Here is a 16,538-nt window from a genome sequence, read left to right as displayed (position 1 = left end):
AGAAGAGAAAGGGTGACCAAAATTGAACTTAACAGGAAACCAGTGACCTCTTTGTCGCCTTATAAATCAGAGCTCAATTAAGTCTCCACATCTGCTCTTCCATATGGCCTCATCCCAAAACCTGCTTAAAGGGCTTGGCTTGGGGCCAATTTAATCCCCTACAGCTTAAATGGGTTGCTGATTGAGCTAGGAGCAACTACCCACTGAGGAGATATTCCTCTCCAGATGCAGAGGAACCAAATGCTTCACTGCAAATCCATTCCTGATGAATATCTGCATTTCAGGGAGCTGGGGACACTCATAACCTCAAAAGGGTACCTATGGAGATGACTCTCCTCCTGAGAGCTGTGTACAAAACAACTGGCATGCATCTGTTCCCATTCAGGGCTCAGGGGGCACAGAGGCTCTGCCATCCCTTGTTATACAATCTGCACAGGAAGAGAAGCAGATCTGGAAATCAGGCAAAAATCCCCATTTGCCCTTCATGCTACACGAAGCCATCTTCGCTGACCCACAAATAGATTAGACAGACTTGAAAAGTATCAGTAAATGCTGGCAACCAAAAAGGAGCCATCAGAGCTATCCACCAAGCTTTCCCCCTTCCTGAGAGCCAGCGTGATGTAGTGGTTAAGAGCGATAGACTCGTAATCTGGGGAACCGGGTTCGCGTCTCCGCTCCTCCACATGCAGCTGCTGGGTGACCTTGGGCTAGTCACACTTCTCTGGAGTCTCTCAGCCTCACTCACCTCACAGAGTGTTTGTTGTGGGAGAGGAAGGGAAAGGAGAATGTTAGCCGCTTTGAGACTCCTTCAGGTAGTGATAAAGCGGGCTATCAAATCCAAACTCTTCTTCTTCTTCTTCCCCTACACCACCATCAATTCATCAATGCTGCACAATGGACTTGGTGTCCTAGCTTGGCGGGTGTGGAAATAAGGAGTCATCTATTGCCTTTCCTTCCTGTTCCTTCTTTCTAACCAACCCCCTTGGCTGAGAGGAACTGCACTATGTTAAAGGTGGAAATGATGAACTGGTTGGAAGGTGACAGTTACTAGGTTGGGATAGAACGGAAATCAATCTGCACGGCCGGCCCTACTGTTAGGCAAAGTGCCTTGGGCAGCAGATACTGGGGAAGATGGGCAGCAGGGTCCGGTCCCTCCTAAGCCTCCAGGCCATTCCCTTCCATTGGAGGATAGACCTGCACGTATGCTGCACAGCCTCTTTTGGCTCCCCAAAACTAGCCAGCTGTCTCATATGCAGCATAGGATGCTATCCCATCATCAGGGTCAAAGGAAGGTTCAGAGGCCAGGCCAGTTGGTTTCTCCATGTGGAATGGGGAGTTGGGAGGAGAAGGGGCAGACTTGTGCTTCACTTCAGGCAGGTAAACATTTTGAGCTGGCCTTGTCAGTCTGTATATAGCTTTGGTAAGAGCCAATGTGGTGAAATTTAGCAAAAATAAGAGTTAAGTAAGTTACGGGTCTCTCTTCCTTTTTCATTCCCTGCCCCCCTTTCCTTCTACTTTATTTTCTCACTGAAATTTTTCAATAAAATATAATTTATGTATCTATTTGTTTTTAAAAAGTAAGCTAGGGGTGGCATTGTTTGGGGGCGGTAGGGTGAACAAGCTGAGAATTTTAAGTTCCCTGAGCTAAGGATTTATTCAGATGTATGCATGACCTTCCTTTTGTTTGTCTTATGTGACTGTGAACAATTTTGATAGCAGTATAAAATTTGCCCTGAGACTTTGGGCTACAAAACAGCTTCCCAATCTAACCTGAGCAATTTGCAAGTCAGCTTTTTAAAAAAAAAAGAAAAGAAAAACACAACAGAAATTTCAAGCCAAACTATAGCACCTACAATTCTAACTGTCAAATCTTTGTCATGATCTTCAAGATATTTTTTTTAAAAAAAACTCCCCCAAACCCGTTCCACATTATAGTGAATTCCAGCCATAAATGTGACTTTACGTTTCACATGCCCCCAAATCGGCATCTTGGTTACCGTTCAGGATGTATCCAGCATTGAGGGCTTTTTGTTTCTGCTCCAAGACACTCAAGTAGAACGTGGCCCTGTCTCTCACTTCATTGTCATCATCCATCACACACCTGAAATCAAGATCAGAGAGCTCTGCTCAGTGGGAATCACTTAAATTCACATGGACCTATCCAAGTTAATCCAATCCAGATGGTCAAGAAAGAGGATGGCATGCTCTGCGGTGAAGGGATCAGCAGCATATATAGCCTGCCCCAGTGCTGACAACCGTCAGGAAACAGCTGCTTACTCAGAGCCCATTAAGATTGTTTTGTGGTGCCAAATCCAAGAGTAAATCTGCAATGGGTGGCCACCTCAGTGCATCCGAGCCTGGGAACAATCCCTTCTTTCGACCAAGGCATCTGTGCTGACCCTGCTAAGCTCCTAATCTGTTGCAGAGACTAAGATCAGAGAGCTGAATCAATGCACGCAACCCCTGCCCTCCTTCAGTCCTCCTTTTGGAAGCAAACCCAAGGCTGTGTCAGCACTTTTTGGTTATTATGTTTAGTCTTCTAACAGTTCTCCTCCATTCCATCTGAGGAAGTCTTATATTTTTATTTGGCATTTTCCAATTTTGCGTTTCCCTTCCTCCGGGAAGGGAATTTGCAAAGTGAGACGTTATTGCTCCCGTTAAAAATGTTTTGTTCATTTTCTTAAGCCTTCTGCACTGACTCTATCCTCAAATCCAGCCACATGAAACCCTGATGTCTCAATTCTGTCTGCTCTTCCTCTTTGGCCAGGGACATGGATCCAACAGCAACAGTCCTTGCTGCAATGGTATAACAATAACAACAACAACAACAACAACAACAACAATAATATTAATAATATAATTTATTATTTATACCCCGCCTATCGGGCTGGGTTTCCAGTAGCACTGACCAGCCAGCCAGTTTTTCTAAATCAGAAGGAAGCCAGAAATTTAAAGCAGGTCTGTGCATTGTTTGCTTGGGGAAAATCAGCAGGACTTCCACATCCAATCAGATTCCTGCAGGGTACTGTAGTCCATGCCAGCCCTCTTTGACCACACAACAGCAGGCGTAATTATGAAATCAGCTTAGGCCACACAGTCAGCATGTCTGGCTTTTTCCAGAGCTGTCTCAACAGCAAAAAAACTGCCCATCTTTCCCAGGGAGAGTTTTTTGTTTTGTTTTGGGTTAGATCTATGTGGTCATGCTGCTCTAATCACAACTCACCTCTTCAGCAACACAAGGACACTGGGGAGCATTTCTTCATTCTGAGCCCCAAATTTAGCCAGAGCACTCACAGCACCTGTAAGCAAGCAAGGAAAGAGGGATGATCAGCTGGAGAAGACAGTGTGGGAAGCCCCTTAAAGCAGAAGTTTTCAGCCTTTTTGGGTCCATGGCTACCTTGACCAAATACCTTCTTTCTGCAGCATCCTTGTGGGGCTCTGGAGCCCAGTTGTATCATCCCTTGCCTGCAGAGCTGCAGTCCCTCACCCTTTTTTGAACACCTTCCCTTGTGGAGGGTTCCCTCAGCCTCCTCTCTTCTTCCCTCTCCTTGGGAGTCCTCTGGGCAGCTGCAGCTGCCACCCCAGTCTCTGAGCTGCTTCCCCTGTCCCAAAGAGAGGTGCATCCTCACGCTGCCCCACGGGGGTCTGGGAAGTACTCCCAGAGGCACCATTCGCCTGGGGAGCTTGTAGCCAGGGCTGCTGCAATAAATAGTTGTGCAAGCTTTAGGGAGGCAGAGATGTGAGACAGCATCAGGGGAGGGAGGGAAGGAGAGAGGGACAGAGGCCAGTGTTGCCTGCAGCACCCCCTGACCATCATTCAAGGCACCCCAGGGTGCCACGGCACACCGGTTGAAAACCACTGCCTTAAAGGTTTAGCCAAGCATGGAATAGGAATATATTCACAGGACTGACTGAACCAGGAACAAATAGCTTTTACGTTATCATTAGAACCTCATATAACAGAAGTATCTGAACTATACCTTGCAGCTAAGATCCTCTTTTAACATGTAAGGTATCATCGCTCTTTATCAGCACATTCTTTACACCAGGAATGGAGAATCTGTGGCCCTCCAGATGCTGCTGAACTACAATTTCCACCATCCCTGTCCACTGTCCCTTCCAGCTGGGGCTGATGGGATTTGGAGTCAAAAAGCACCTGGAGGCTTACAGGTTTCCCATCCCTGCTTCATGAGGATAAAAATGTTCAGAAGAAATCAAGCAATGTTCCCATTTTAAAATTTAAACCCTGGTCCCAAGTGACCATTTACCTTGAATTGATTTCAAGTCAGGAAAGTTCATCTACCCCCAACAGCATAAAGAGGAGGAGAGGCTGTCACGCTTTGCAGGCAGTAGGTCCCAGGTTCCAATCCTGGCACCTCTGGACAGGAAAGACTCCTGCCTGCCTGAATCCTGGAGAGCCACAGCCAGGCAGCCCAGACAATCCTGCGCTAGACTGACCAACAACCTGACTCAATAAGCGCCTTGTATGTGTGCATGTACCTGCCCGGACTTCCTCGTGCTCCAAGACGACTCTGTTGTAAATGAAACGAATGTACTTTGAAGGGTTGTTGGTTTTAGGCCCTTCCTGGCCCAGCAGGTGGAGAATGCGGGTGGCTAGGACGGTGAACTCGCAGTCTTCAATGAACTCGCACAGGTGGGAGAGTCCGGTTTCCTTGCTCTCCGAGTTCTCCTCAATGATGCCGATGATACATTCAACAATGGCTCGCTTGTACTCAAAGCCACCCTGGACAGGAACATGAATGAGTCAGGGTGAAAGCTCAGCGGAGGATAGTGGCCCTATTTCTACAGTACCTTTCTTAAAAAGAAAAGAAAAGCTACTGGGTAATAATGAATTTTCACCTGCATTTCAAGGCAAGAGGGTGTCAGGGTGCTTACTCATCTGCACTGTTTAGCAAAGAGTCTGGAATCTTTAGGATTTTATGCTTTCGTTTTATAAAGGGACACCCTGCCACCTCCCCTGCCTGTTCCATTGTCCTGCTCCAACCAATTTGCATTCTTATAATTCTTTTGCTTGCTGCCTTCTGTTGGAAAAAGACGGGATACCAAAAAGGGTTTCTCATGCATATGGCTGAGAATAAAAGCCTGAAAAAAGTGCAGAGACAGACTTTCCTGGAAGGCACAGGTGCAAAAGGAAAAGCCTTAGGGCTGTTCAAGACAACCTGTTTATTCAGCATTCTTCCCAATTTGTCTGCACAAAGCTTATGCAGAGATTAGATCAAGTCCAATCTGTGCTGAGCATTCGTGCCAGTTGGGTTGTTCTAGAGACAATGAGCATTCATCCTGCACTCATCCCAATTTGCTTGCTGGGTAGTTAGACATCTTCCCATTAATCATTTGTTCAACTCGCACTTCAGTGCACTTCCCTGCCACTTTCCAAATCGAAGAGTGTCCTTTTTAAAAAGTGGATTTGTTGAGCTAGGGAGACAGAACACTTTAATCCACTTTAATTGCATAAAGCTAATGATCTGGCAAGCGCCTGAATCCCTTCCACAAAACACCGACAGCCTGGAGGCACCCTGAGTACAGCCTCCCCAGCATGCAGAGTGCTGGGTTTTGAAGCTCTGCATTTCTCCTGTTCCAAGCCTAAATCTTCTGCTGAAGAGTCCCCAGGGACTGGCTATAAATCACAATGTTGGCAGGATGGTTTTCAAGAACAAAATTAAGGCACATATCAAACAGAATGGATGGACAGAGGTGGGACAGCCCATCAAGCAATAATATTTTCATGTCCATGAAGCCCCCAAATAAACAGAATATTGGGTTCTTTCATAAAATGACATACTAGGAAAACAAGAGCATTTCATCTTCCCAGATACAACCAACAGCTGCTTATTATAAGTAGAATAGGCTATGTTTGCAGGGAAAGAGACCATTGTTTGTCCTATAGGATTTTAAAATGTGCTGCCTCATCTAAAGTTTGATTCATATTTGAAGCTGCAGCCGTCTCAGATTGTTTGCCCTGGAGCCATTAGGAATAAACAGAATGGAAGGAACATCTGAAACCAGAATACTCAGGACGATACTCTCCACCCACACAAAAAGCTATCATCAGAACAGAACATTCCATTTTCAGAGGGAAAGAAAAATCAGCCTAAACAGTCGTAGTTTTATCCAGATCTTACTAGAAAGCAATACAACTGAAAATATTGGCAGCTGGTTAATATATTTAGAAAAACAGACACTGCATCAGATTGCTTTTTTAAAGAAAAAAAAGTATCTGGAAAAATAATTGACTTCTGTCGGTGATCTGCCTGCAAAAATTGTTAAAGGGGTAACTCATCCCTTTGCAAGCACTGTGGCACTGGCAAAGAGCTGATGTAACTCAGGCTGCTAATAAGATTCCCAAGAGCAGATTTTCAGGTGGGGGGGGGAGTGTCCTGAAATGGCCAACAACTGGCTGGGAGCTGGTGCCCATTCTAAATGAGGTGGTAAGACAGGTGACAACTAGCACCCAGGGCTGGCAAAACTAGCACCCACCTGTCAAATTTGGTCCACAAGGCCAATTCTGATAAGGACCTGGCCCATGGACCCAAAACATCTCCCTTTCCCTAATCTAAAATATGGAGACAGGCTGACAATTTAAAAAAAATTCTAACACCTTAGAAAATCCCTCAACCCAAACTGTAGCCTTATTTACACATTAAACAGACTGTACAGGGCCCCCACTATCCTCATGCGCACTTGTGTGCACCTGATCCATGTTGAGTGAGAAGGTCCAATGTCAAGCATGCTTGACTAACTGCATGTAAAAGTCTCCTTGTGACTGCTTTGCCTTATCAAGGTTCCCAACCATGCAGAGGCTTCTAAGGATGTTCACCAAATAAGTACAGCATAATCAGTAAGCAATGCTTTCCTGCAGGAAATGGTGAATGGGTTTTAGCTAATATTGACAAGAATGTATCATGCCTGCAGTAGGCATGTACCCTGTGAGCAGTGGTAGCATCTGACTGACATTACTCAAGTGGGGAAATAATAAATTAATAATAATATATTTATACCCTGCCCATCTGGCTGGGTTTTCCCAACCACTCAGGGCAGCTCCCAACAGAATATTAATAATAATCATAATCACAAAGCGATAAAAGATCAAACATTAAAAACTTCCCTAAACAGGGCTGCCTTCAGATGTCTTCTAAAAGTCAGATAGTTGCTTATTTCCTTGACATCTGATGGGAGGGCGTTCCACAAGGCGGGCGCCACTACCAAAAAGGCCCTCTGCCTGGTTCCCTGTAACCTCACTTCTTGCAGTGAGGGAACCACCAGAAGGCCCTTGGCGCTGGACCCCAGTGTCTGGGCAGAATGATGAGGGTGGAGACGCTCCTTCAGGTATACTGGGCTGAGGCCGTTTACGGTTTTAAAAGTCAGCACAAACACTATGAATTTTGCTCGGAAACATACTGGGTTAAAAGACCTCTACATTGTATCAGATTCCTGCAGTCCAAGCTGTAACCTGAAGCTAGTCATATTTCTGTCACGCAGGCTTCCATTTTGGGTTGCACAGGTTGCAGGAGAAAGATTGCTCCGAGCCAATAATGAGGAGAGCAATGCAAACGGCGACACTTACCTCCTCACGCAGCATTGTGAAGAGGAAGTTCATGAGGACGGCATGCTTGCGTGGATACTTCTGACAGAGGGCGCTGATGGCCTGTACCACAACAACCTGGAAAGAACATGGAATGCAACAAGCACACTGAACGACTGGAGTTACGTCTCACACCAGCCCACATCCCACAAACAGAAAAGCTCAATAAAAGCCCCAAGCATGAGTCTTTCCATACCTTGAACTCGTCGGAGATTTCAGACATAAAAGAGGAGATCTGCTTCATGAGCCGGTCAATGCTACTTTCGCTGCCGGTTTTCAGCAGGGTGGTGATGGCCAGGGTAGCAATGCTGCGGTTGGAGTCTGTGACCAGATTCTCCAAATCAAGATTGCAGGCAGTCACAGCAGACGGGTGCTTCATAGCAACCTAGCGGTGAGGAACAGAAAGAAGAATTTGCTCCCTGCAGGCTGGCTGAACTTGTAAGTATGAATATAGAGTATCTTCAATATAAGAGCCCCTGGGAGAGTTCACAGCTACAGCACAATGGGCAAGAATCAAAGTTTCTGACACAAATAAACTGCCATTTATTAAACTGTTTTTGTTGTGCCCCAACTTCAGCTCTTGTCTTGTTATCTTTGAGCTACAGTTCCACCTTGCATACAAAATGCAGAGTTTAATGCTGGGGTTTAATGCCAGTTTAGCAACACAAATCTTCACAGTTGATCCTGGCTAGTGGAACAGAGCCAGATTTTCTTGTCTGGGATACAAAAAGGAGCTGCGACTTAAAATTAAGACAGTGTGCAGGGGAAGAAGCATGTGGGCCTCAAAACTTGTTCCCAGTTTCTTAAACCACAGTTCAGAAAACCAAGAAATGGACACATAACCAGAGAGGTGGTTCAAAGAACTGGTGAAATCTGTTCCTATCAGCTGGTCTCATAGGATCAATGGCACTTCTTTTTTATTATTTCACTTATCCAAGAACTAAGAATTTAGCCCTACCCAAGCAGGCAAACCCAACTGACCACAGAGTTCTTTGAGCCTTCTTACCTTGTTGAGGGTCCGAACTGCTGCATAGCGAAGTGCTGCCTTGGGTGAACTGCAGAACAATTGTAACACTGTAAAATGAATAATAATAATGATAGAGTATTATTGGCAAGATAGTCACGCCATCCATACTACAATGATTCAGTTCACAGCCTGCATAAGGGGTGAAAATGGAACACAAGAAGTTTGCAGAAGAGACATATTTTTTTCATTCACAGTTTGCATTTTCCACCAGTCACCAAATCTAAGCTGGGATAGCCAATGTGGTGCCCTCAAGATGTTCTTGGACTACAATTCCCATCATTCCTGACCATGGGCCAGCCTGCCTGGTGATGATGGGAGTTGAGGTCCGACAAAATCTGGGGGCACAATGTTAGCTACTCCTGATTGATGCTGTCTGTTGGAGATGACAAGACATGACCAGGTTTTTGTTCCTGCATCAAGTCGTTGTTCATCCACTCACTTACGCCTTTCTTAATATTCACAGTGGATTTTGATTTCTTTTACTTTTCTTAGCAAATATTGTATTATTAATTTATTATTATCAACATTATTATTATTATTATTATTATTACTACTACTACTACTACTACTATTATTCCACCACCCTATACCCGAAGGTCTCAGGGCAGTTCACAGGAAAAAAATCAGACTATAAAACCACAAAGTACATAATCAAAATACAAACAACATCCACCCAATAACACCCCCTAACACATTTTAAAAGGGCATAGGATGTCAATCAAATCAAGCAAAGGCCTGGTTAAAGAGGAACATTTTAGCCTGATGCCTAACATTAGGCAAAGGCTTTCTTACATCACATATCCAATCTTCCCAGGGCCCAAATGCACCATCTCAATCAATGAGCCTGCCTGCATGCCACTTTGCTGATGCTATCCTACAGCACTCACAGGCCTGCTTTGCAACACACAGCAACCCTAAAGATGCTGGAGAATCCTGCACTGAACCCAGCAAGGGAGTGCTTTTTATTGACAGCAAGACTTTAGTTTTACGACCAGTAAGCAAACTGGCCTGTGTCCAGCAAGCCTCCCTTTCCTTCAACAATTAAAAGACTTACCAGACACAGCCGGCGCCAGTTCTTTAGCCGAGCAGCTGGGCAGGTTAACAATGGCAGATGCAGCTTCATAGACCACCATCTCATGCTTGTTCCGTAAGCAGCTCTCAATGAAATCAAACAGGGGGCTGTCACGGCTAGGACACCAAAAGAGGAGGAGGAGGAAGAGGAGGAGGAGGAGTCAGGTCCCATGCATAGGCCAACTGCTTGACTTAAAAACTTGCATGGCTGTCCGCTAGGAAAGCAAACTGAACTTTCGGAAGTGACCCAACTGCTTGGAGGTGTATTATCCACTTGAAGGGGGTGGGGGTTGCCACCACTGAGCGGCATATGAGTTTTAGAGGGTGGGAGGAATCAGATCTGGTTGCAAGGCAGTATCATCAAGGGCCATGCCTCCCAGCCCAAATAGCTTTGCTTGCTCTCAGTGCTGTTCTAATGCAGCCAAAACTGATTGGGGAAAGGACACAGCTCAATGGTAGAGCATCCAGCTTGCAAACAGAAGGTCGCAGGTTCAATCCATCTCTAGGTAGGGTTGGGAGAGACTCCCGCCTGAAATCCTGGAGAGCTGCTGCCAATCAATGCAGGCAGTACTGGGCTAGATAGACCAATAGTCTGACTCAGTACAAAGCAACTTCCTATGTTCCTATAATGGACTTCCTACTTTCTTAGAAGCAGGAGACCTTTTTTTCCCATTTTAATGATGCTAACATAAGAAAGGTAAGACTTGCAGGTGCTTTCGGGAAACTTTCCAACACTTAAAAAAGCCCAAAATCAAATTTGAAGAACGTTTGGTGTAGCACTACGCAGAATGTTTTTTCCTGGGATGTAAAAACAATAGCAAGCAGTAGGAACTTACCCTCCAGCTTCTTCTTCCAGCAGTTTGCTGGCCACTCGGATCATCATGCAATAGGCAAAAGGCGATTTTAAGCCATGGCGCATGAACTTGTTCAGCATTTTGTTGACAGCCAAGCGGTCATTTTTGCGCACATGATATAGCAAGCCAAGGGCATGATACTGGAAGACATTAAGGAGAGGGAAAAATGGGTCGTATCAGGGTCAAGGTTATTTCCATGTTTTTTTGGCTTCACAGGCCAGAACCTCATCAGATCCTAGCTAGCAGGGCTAAATGTGACAGGTGGGTGTGGTTGTCTACCTGTCAGTCACCAGACATCACTGTGATGTCAAGGGATTGGGCACTTTGAAGTCCCAAAGCTGAGACTTCAAAGCACCACACTGCGCTTAGAATTATAGCATTGTAGAGCTGGAAGGGTCGCCTACCTTGTAAAGAACACTATGTGGTGCCTTTAAGTACATAAAGCTTCACCTTTACCACCCACCAGCCAATGGTCAGAAGAGTCTGCACTTTGAGGTTCCTGCTTGTGAACTGGCAGCCATATCTCTACCTGCCCCCCACCCCACCTAACATCACATAGGACATAATGTATAAGGCAGGTTGGTGCGGTTTGGGGGGAAAGGACTTGTGGGGCACATATGAACCCTAGGTGGGTCAAGTTTAGCCAGTGGACTAAAGGTTCCCTTTCCCTGTCACAAATCAACCCAAAAACACATACCTAAAACTCAATGTCATTTTAAAAAGATGACTGAAAGTGCCTTTAAGATTCTTACCTGGACCATGATATTATCACTCGAAGCTGCTTCCTGAGCCTCATTGACCCAGCGTTTTACCACATCAAAGCTTGTTTTCAGAAGATGCTGTCAAGAAAAATAACAACAAGGAGGTACATAAAGAAGTGGTCTTTGCAATCCAAATAAGGGTCCTTTCCAGCAGAGGCAAGGAAAGACCCCAGAAAGATCTGGCACAAGTTTGGGGCTCTATGAGCTGCACATGTTAATGTCAGCCTATCACCACCACCCCCTTTCCATCTGTGGCTTGAAACAGTCTCAGAACTCAGGAAGGCAATGCTTCTGAAAAGCAATTTGGCAAAAGGTATAAATTTCAGAGGGGACGCGGGTGGCGCTCTGGGTAAAACCTCAGCGCCTAGGACTTGCCGATCGCATGGTCGGCGGTTCGAATCCCCGCGGCGGGGTGAGCTCCCGTCGTTTGGTTCCAGCTCCTGTCCACCTAGCAGTTCGAAAGCACCCTTAAGTGCAAGTAGATAAATAGGTACCGCTTTATAGCAGGAAGGTAAACAGCGTTTCCGTGTGCTGCTCTGCTGCTGGTTCGCCAGAGCAGCTTCGTCACGCTGGCCACGTGACCCGGAAGTGTCTGCGGACAGCGCTGGCTCCCGGCCTCTAGAGTGTGCTGAGCGCACAACCCTAGAGTCTGTCAAGACTGGCCCGTACGGGCAGGGGTACCTTTACCTTTACCTTTTTATAAATTTCAGAACATCACTGCTTCTTCCCCAAAATGCAGCAATGGCCCACCAAGGAACCAAGAACAGAGACACTCTGAGTTCCTGGAAAGAAGTACATTCTCCGATCCTAGCTTTTCACAAAATGAAGCGTATACCCTTTTCATTACAGATGGGCAAACAATGTAATGCTCCTCCTATCCGAACACAGGCCTTCTCGCTCAGGGCACAGGCTATGTGTCAAGAACCTACGTACCAAAGACGACACAAGGGCAGAGCTGGAGACACTGGGCACCTTGTCCACAATCGCCTGCTTCATGTAGCGCTCAATGGCCTGCAGCATGGTCGTCTGTGGGGATGGCAATGCGAGAGGTGCTTGTGAGAGCAGAAACAGGAGGCCATTTGGCAGGAGGACTTCAGAGAAGGGGCAAAATGAACAACAAAGAAGCGAGTCAGGAAGCAGGGGAGAAGAGGGGGACTCAGGAGAGACAGCGATTGGAAGGATGGGGAAAGACAGCAGGGGTAGCCGGGAGAAAAAGATCCGCCAGCAAAGAATTACACTGCGGCACTTACATCGGTAATCTGGCAGAGGGCTCGTACAGCAGGGCCTCTGTAGTTGTCATCTTTCCCCGTCATATCTTTGGTTAAACTGGATTAAAATAGGGGAAAGTTTTTAGGACTGCTTTCAGAGACAGTAGACAACAGTGGCGAGAGCTGTAAGAAAAACACTGGGACCTAATTTGATCAGTAGAAAGTTTGGTACAGTGGTGCCCCGCAAGACGAATGCCTCGCAAGACGGAAAACCCGCTAGACGAAAGGGTTTTCCGTTTTGGAGGTGCTTCGCAAAAGGAATTTCCTATGGGCTTGCTTCGCAAGACGAAAATGTCTTGCGAGTTCCTGCGGGTTTTTTTTCCTCCCCCGCCCCCTTTTCTAAGCCGCTAAGCCGCTTATCTGCTTATCCGATAAGCCGCTAAAAGCCGCTAATAGCGCTAATCCGCTAATGGGCTTGCTTTGCAAGACGAAAAAACCGCTAGATGAAGAGACTCGCGGAATGGATTCTTTTCGTCTTGCGAGGCACCACTGTATCTGGTGGGCAGGGATTGTGTGTTCTGCTCTGGAATCAGCCCCTCCCTTCAGTGTGATCCGTTATGTTCAGTTAAGAATGTCCGTTAAGAGGAACCAACTGCCTCTTCTTGTTTTCTTGCCTCAGACTTGACTCACGATGTTGTTTTAGTCTTGCTCATCATGTTCTTTTGCTACAGTTTTCTCTCATTTTTTTTATTAAAGCTTGTTTACATTTACGTGAGCCACTTATTTTTCTCAAAGAAAAAGAAACCCTGCTGAAGAATGCTGGAATATCCTAAACTTGGGTGAGTGAGGGGATATTCCCAGTATGCCAGGAGGATTAATTTTGTTAATCACCTCTCCTCCACCACCTCCACAACAAGAGCTGCAGACCAGAAGAAACAGAAGCACGTTCTCAACAAGATGGAAATGCCTTTGTGGGAGTGGCCCAAAGGGCCACAATAAATATGATAATGTGTACCCCTGTAAATCCTTGAGTGTGCTCCTAATAGAGAAGTTATGGTAGCCTGTTACTTTATGAAACTGATGATTTCGCAACATGTGCCGGCCTCATTGGGGGCAGGAAAACAGCTAATATGTAAATCACAAGATACAGCACAAAAGCTAAAATAAGAGTTGCTACACCTTAACAATGTGGTTCGTTGTCTTTCAAAATGTGCATGCTCTCACACACTCAAAAGGAAGGTGCAAACTACTGCTCAAATTTGCCTGCAAACATTGACAAGCATTGCTGTTAACGGTTTCTACTGAGTCAAAACATTCCTTATCTCCACGTATGCTAGAAAGATTCTCATGAAAGTACCCACAGGATAAAAAAGCAATACGTTGGGTTTTTTTTAAGAGGGGGGAAAGAAAGAAGGCACCATTATCTTGTTGTTTTGTCTTGATTTCCCAGCTGCAGTGAACATGCTTGGATTGCTCCTGGTTGGAGTTGCCCAACTGCACTGAGAGGACTTCAGCATCTGTCTTTCAATACCCCTTTTCAAGAAGATCATTTCTTCCTCTCAAACACCCACCAACTTCATTGTTTCCTATAGGCACTGCTGCCAACCCTACGGGGCTTAAAAGGGTCTCAGGAGACACACACACACACACACAAAAAAAACAACCTTAAATAAAAAAGGGGAAACAGTTGCATAGAGAACAGCTCAAGTAGGAATCACCTGCTAGTCACAATGATGACATCCTCTGAGATGCTGGACATCTCTTTGATGGTCAGGTAGCACATTCTGCGGAGAGTTGGCTGGCAGAAAAACAAGGAAGATAAGTGTTACGATGCATAAAATGTATAATGTCACTGCCCTGGGATCCTTTGGGAGCAAAAGTGGGATACCTATTAATCAATCAATCAATCTTGCTATCATTTCGGGGGGGGGGGGGGAGAGACAGGAGTCGCCAAACATTTTGCTATTGGCTCACCCAGAACATATTTTGGTATGAGTCCTAGCTCAGTGACAGAGCATCTGCTTTGCATGCAGAAGGTCCAGGTTCAATCCTCACCACCCCCAGGTCGGGCTGGAATAGATTTGTTGTCTGAAATCCTGGACAACCACTGCCAATCAGTGTAGGCTATACTGAGCTAGGTGGACTAATGGTCGAATTTGGTATGAGACAACTTCCTATGTTCCCATGACTGTACTTGACCAATAGCATATATCATATGTGCAGAGGCTGGACAGCCACCTGTCATGGATGTTTCAGTTAAGATTCCTGCATTGCAGGAGGCTGCAGTAGATGACCCTTGGGTCCAACTCTGCAAATCTATGATTCTATGAGAAACAAATGTAACAATGGCTTCAGGCCATTTTGGGAGTGGACCTGCCACCCCACCATTTTGCCAAAGTGGCTCTTGGGCAAAAGGATTTCTTGCCCAGGACTGCACACTAAAGCAGGTCTGCCCAACAGGTTGATCACGATCTACTGGTCGATCGTGGGACCACTCTGGCTCCCCCCCCCAAAAAAAAGCTCAACAACTTTGGACAATCCAATGGGTAGATCACTGCCAGTTGTTTTATAGTGGGAGTAGATTGCAGTCTCTTGGTATTTGGACAGCCCTGCACTAAAGGATAGGCCTCCCGTACTCTTCCCCTCCCCTATGTGAACATATAGAGGCAGACTTGGCATGCTTACATCATTGGACTGGAACAGCTTGGTCATTGCAAAGAAGGATTCTGTGGCTTCCATCACACCAAGGTGCTCGCCCTGGAACGCAGGGAAGAAACCCATCAATATTTATTAGCAACTAGAATCAATGGTGGAATAAAACTGCAGTGAGCATTGCCACAGAAATCACACCTACAATAGCAATCGCTTTAAGCAACAGAGGGAAGTTCATGTCAATAGTTTGCCAAGGCTGGGAGGTCAGAAAGAAGCGACTTTGTTAACATCATCTTTGTGGAAAAGGACGCCTGCCACAAGAGCTTCTTGCTGGAATCTACCTGTCTCCATTGTCAAGAGTGTGCCTCTGGGCGTGAAGTCAAACTGTTGCATTAGCAGCACTGAAGTGACCTCCCTGGGGAGTAAGCCTGGGCAGTGTGTGTGGAGCTCCTGGGCTGCCCAGGCGACAAGACCTCCCTCTTGGCCTCACTGATGTGGTCCAAAGGAAAGCAGAGCAATACCTTTGGCACCAGCTTGGCTACAGGAATTGAAGGACGAATCTACCTTCCCAGGCGGAAAGAACCAAATACCTCTTCAAAAGAGAGTCACTTTGAGAACTGGCACAGGCTACTTGGTTGCTGCTTCATGACAGTACCTGCTTCATCAGCCTGGAGGGGGGAAAGGAAGCACTACCAAGACAATTCACAACCCACTGCTACTGAAACAGCTGTTCTTCCAAGCAGCACAGCACAAGCTCTACTCATGAGCATTAATAGGCAGACAAGTTCTGGTTTAACACAGAGGAGAAACCATTATAAATGAAAATTAAAAGTCTTCCCATTACCTGGTTTATGAGATACAAAATCTTGGTGAGGATGTGAGCACATTTCCGAGGGTTTATAGGTGTCTCATTGAATACTCGAGCCTAGGAAGAAAGATGTGAATGAATGAGATCTCAGAGATATGCCAAAATATGTTTCCTTGAGAAAAAGACCAGCACTGTTAAAGAACTTACTTCTTGCAGCACAGCACTTTTCTCTAAGTGTTGGAATGGATTGGAACCCCCACCTGCAACAAAGGAACATCAAATGTGATCACGACCAAGGATTTGTCACTATGTGTTAAATCCAGTAAGCTGGAAAGCCTGAATTTCAGCCACCATCAACTTTGCTGGCGTGAATATTTATCACCTTGGAATCCTCAAAAAAGAATTTTTAATGTATATCTGGGAATTCCTCATATGTGATAGGCTAAGACCTCTACAAGTCATCCCACATATTGAGGCTGACACGCTATATGCAATTAACACCATTGTAACCAACCGTATGAAAGCGAAGTAAGTATTTCAAAAAGGTTAGATAT

At 45.7% G+C, this 16,538-nt stretch overlaps 1 protein-coding gene across 1 annotated transcript in view; it reads right to left on the bottom strand.

The window, feature by feature from the left end:
* The window catches only part of COPG1 (COPI coat complex subunit gamma 1), a 28,772-nt gene that overhangs the window by 9,318 nt on the left and 2,916 nt on the right, over positions 1–16,538 (bottom strand). The window contains exons 2-16 of the mRNA XM_081850982.1: positions 16,192–16,244; positions 16,021–16,101; positions 15,210–15,281; positions 14,243–14,322; positions 12,567–12,642; positions 12,250–12,342; positions 11,308–11,394; positions 10,538–10,695; positions 9,685–9,818; positions 8,610–8,677; positions 7,800–7,988; positions 7,586–7,681; positions 4,501–4,744; positions 3,224–3,299; positions 1,998–2,101 (exon numbers count right to left, since the gene is read on the bottom strand). Coding sequence (XP_081707108.1) covers positions 1,998–2,101; positions 3,224–3,299; positions 4,501–4,744; positions 7,586–7,681; positions 7,800–7,988; positions 8,610–8,677; positions 9,685–9,818; positions 10,538–10,695; positions 11,308–11,394; positions 12,250–12,342; positions 12,567–12,642; positions 14,243–14,322; positions 15,210–15,281; positions 16,021–16,101; positions 16,192–16,244 — 1,611 coding nt within the window. The remainder of the gene's footprint in view (positions 1–1,997; positions 2,102–3,223; positions 3,300–4,500; positions 4,745–7,585; positions 7,682–7,799; positions 7,989–8,609; positions 8,678–9,684; positions 9,819–10,537; positions 10,696–11,307; positions 11,395–12,249; positions 12,343–12,566; positions 12,643–14,242; positions 14,323–15,209; positions 15,282–16,020; positions 16,102–16,191; positions 16,245–16,538) is intronic.

Source organism: Podarcis erhardii (assembly GCF_964252035.2).
Source record: "Podarcis erhardii genome assembly, chromosome: 2".
Lineage (NCBI taxonomy): Eukaryota > Metazoa > Chordata > Lepidosauria > Squamata > Lacertidae > Podarcis > Podarcis erhardii.
Note: the sequence above shows the minus strand (reverse complement) of the source record. Positions and strands in the feature narration are given on the sequence as shown.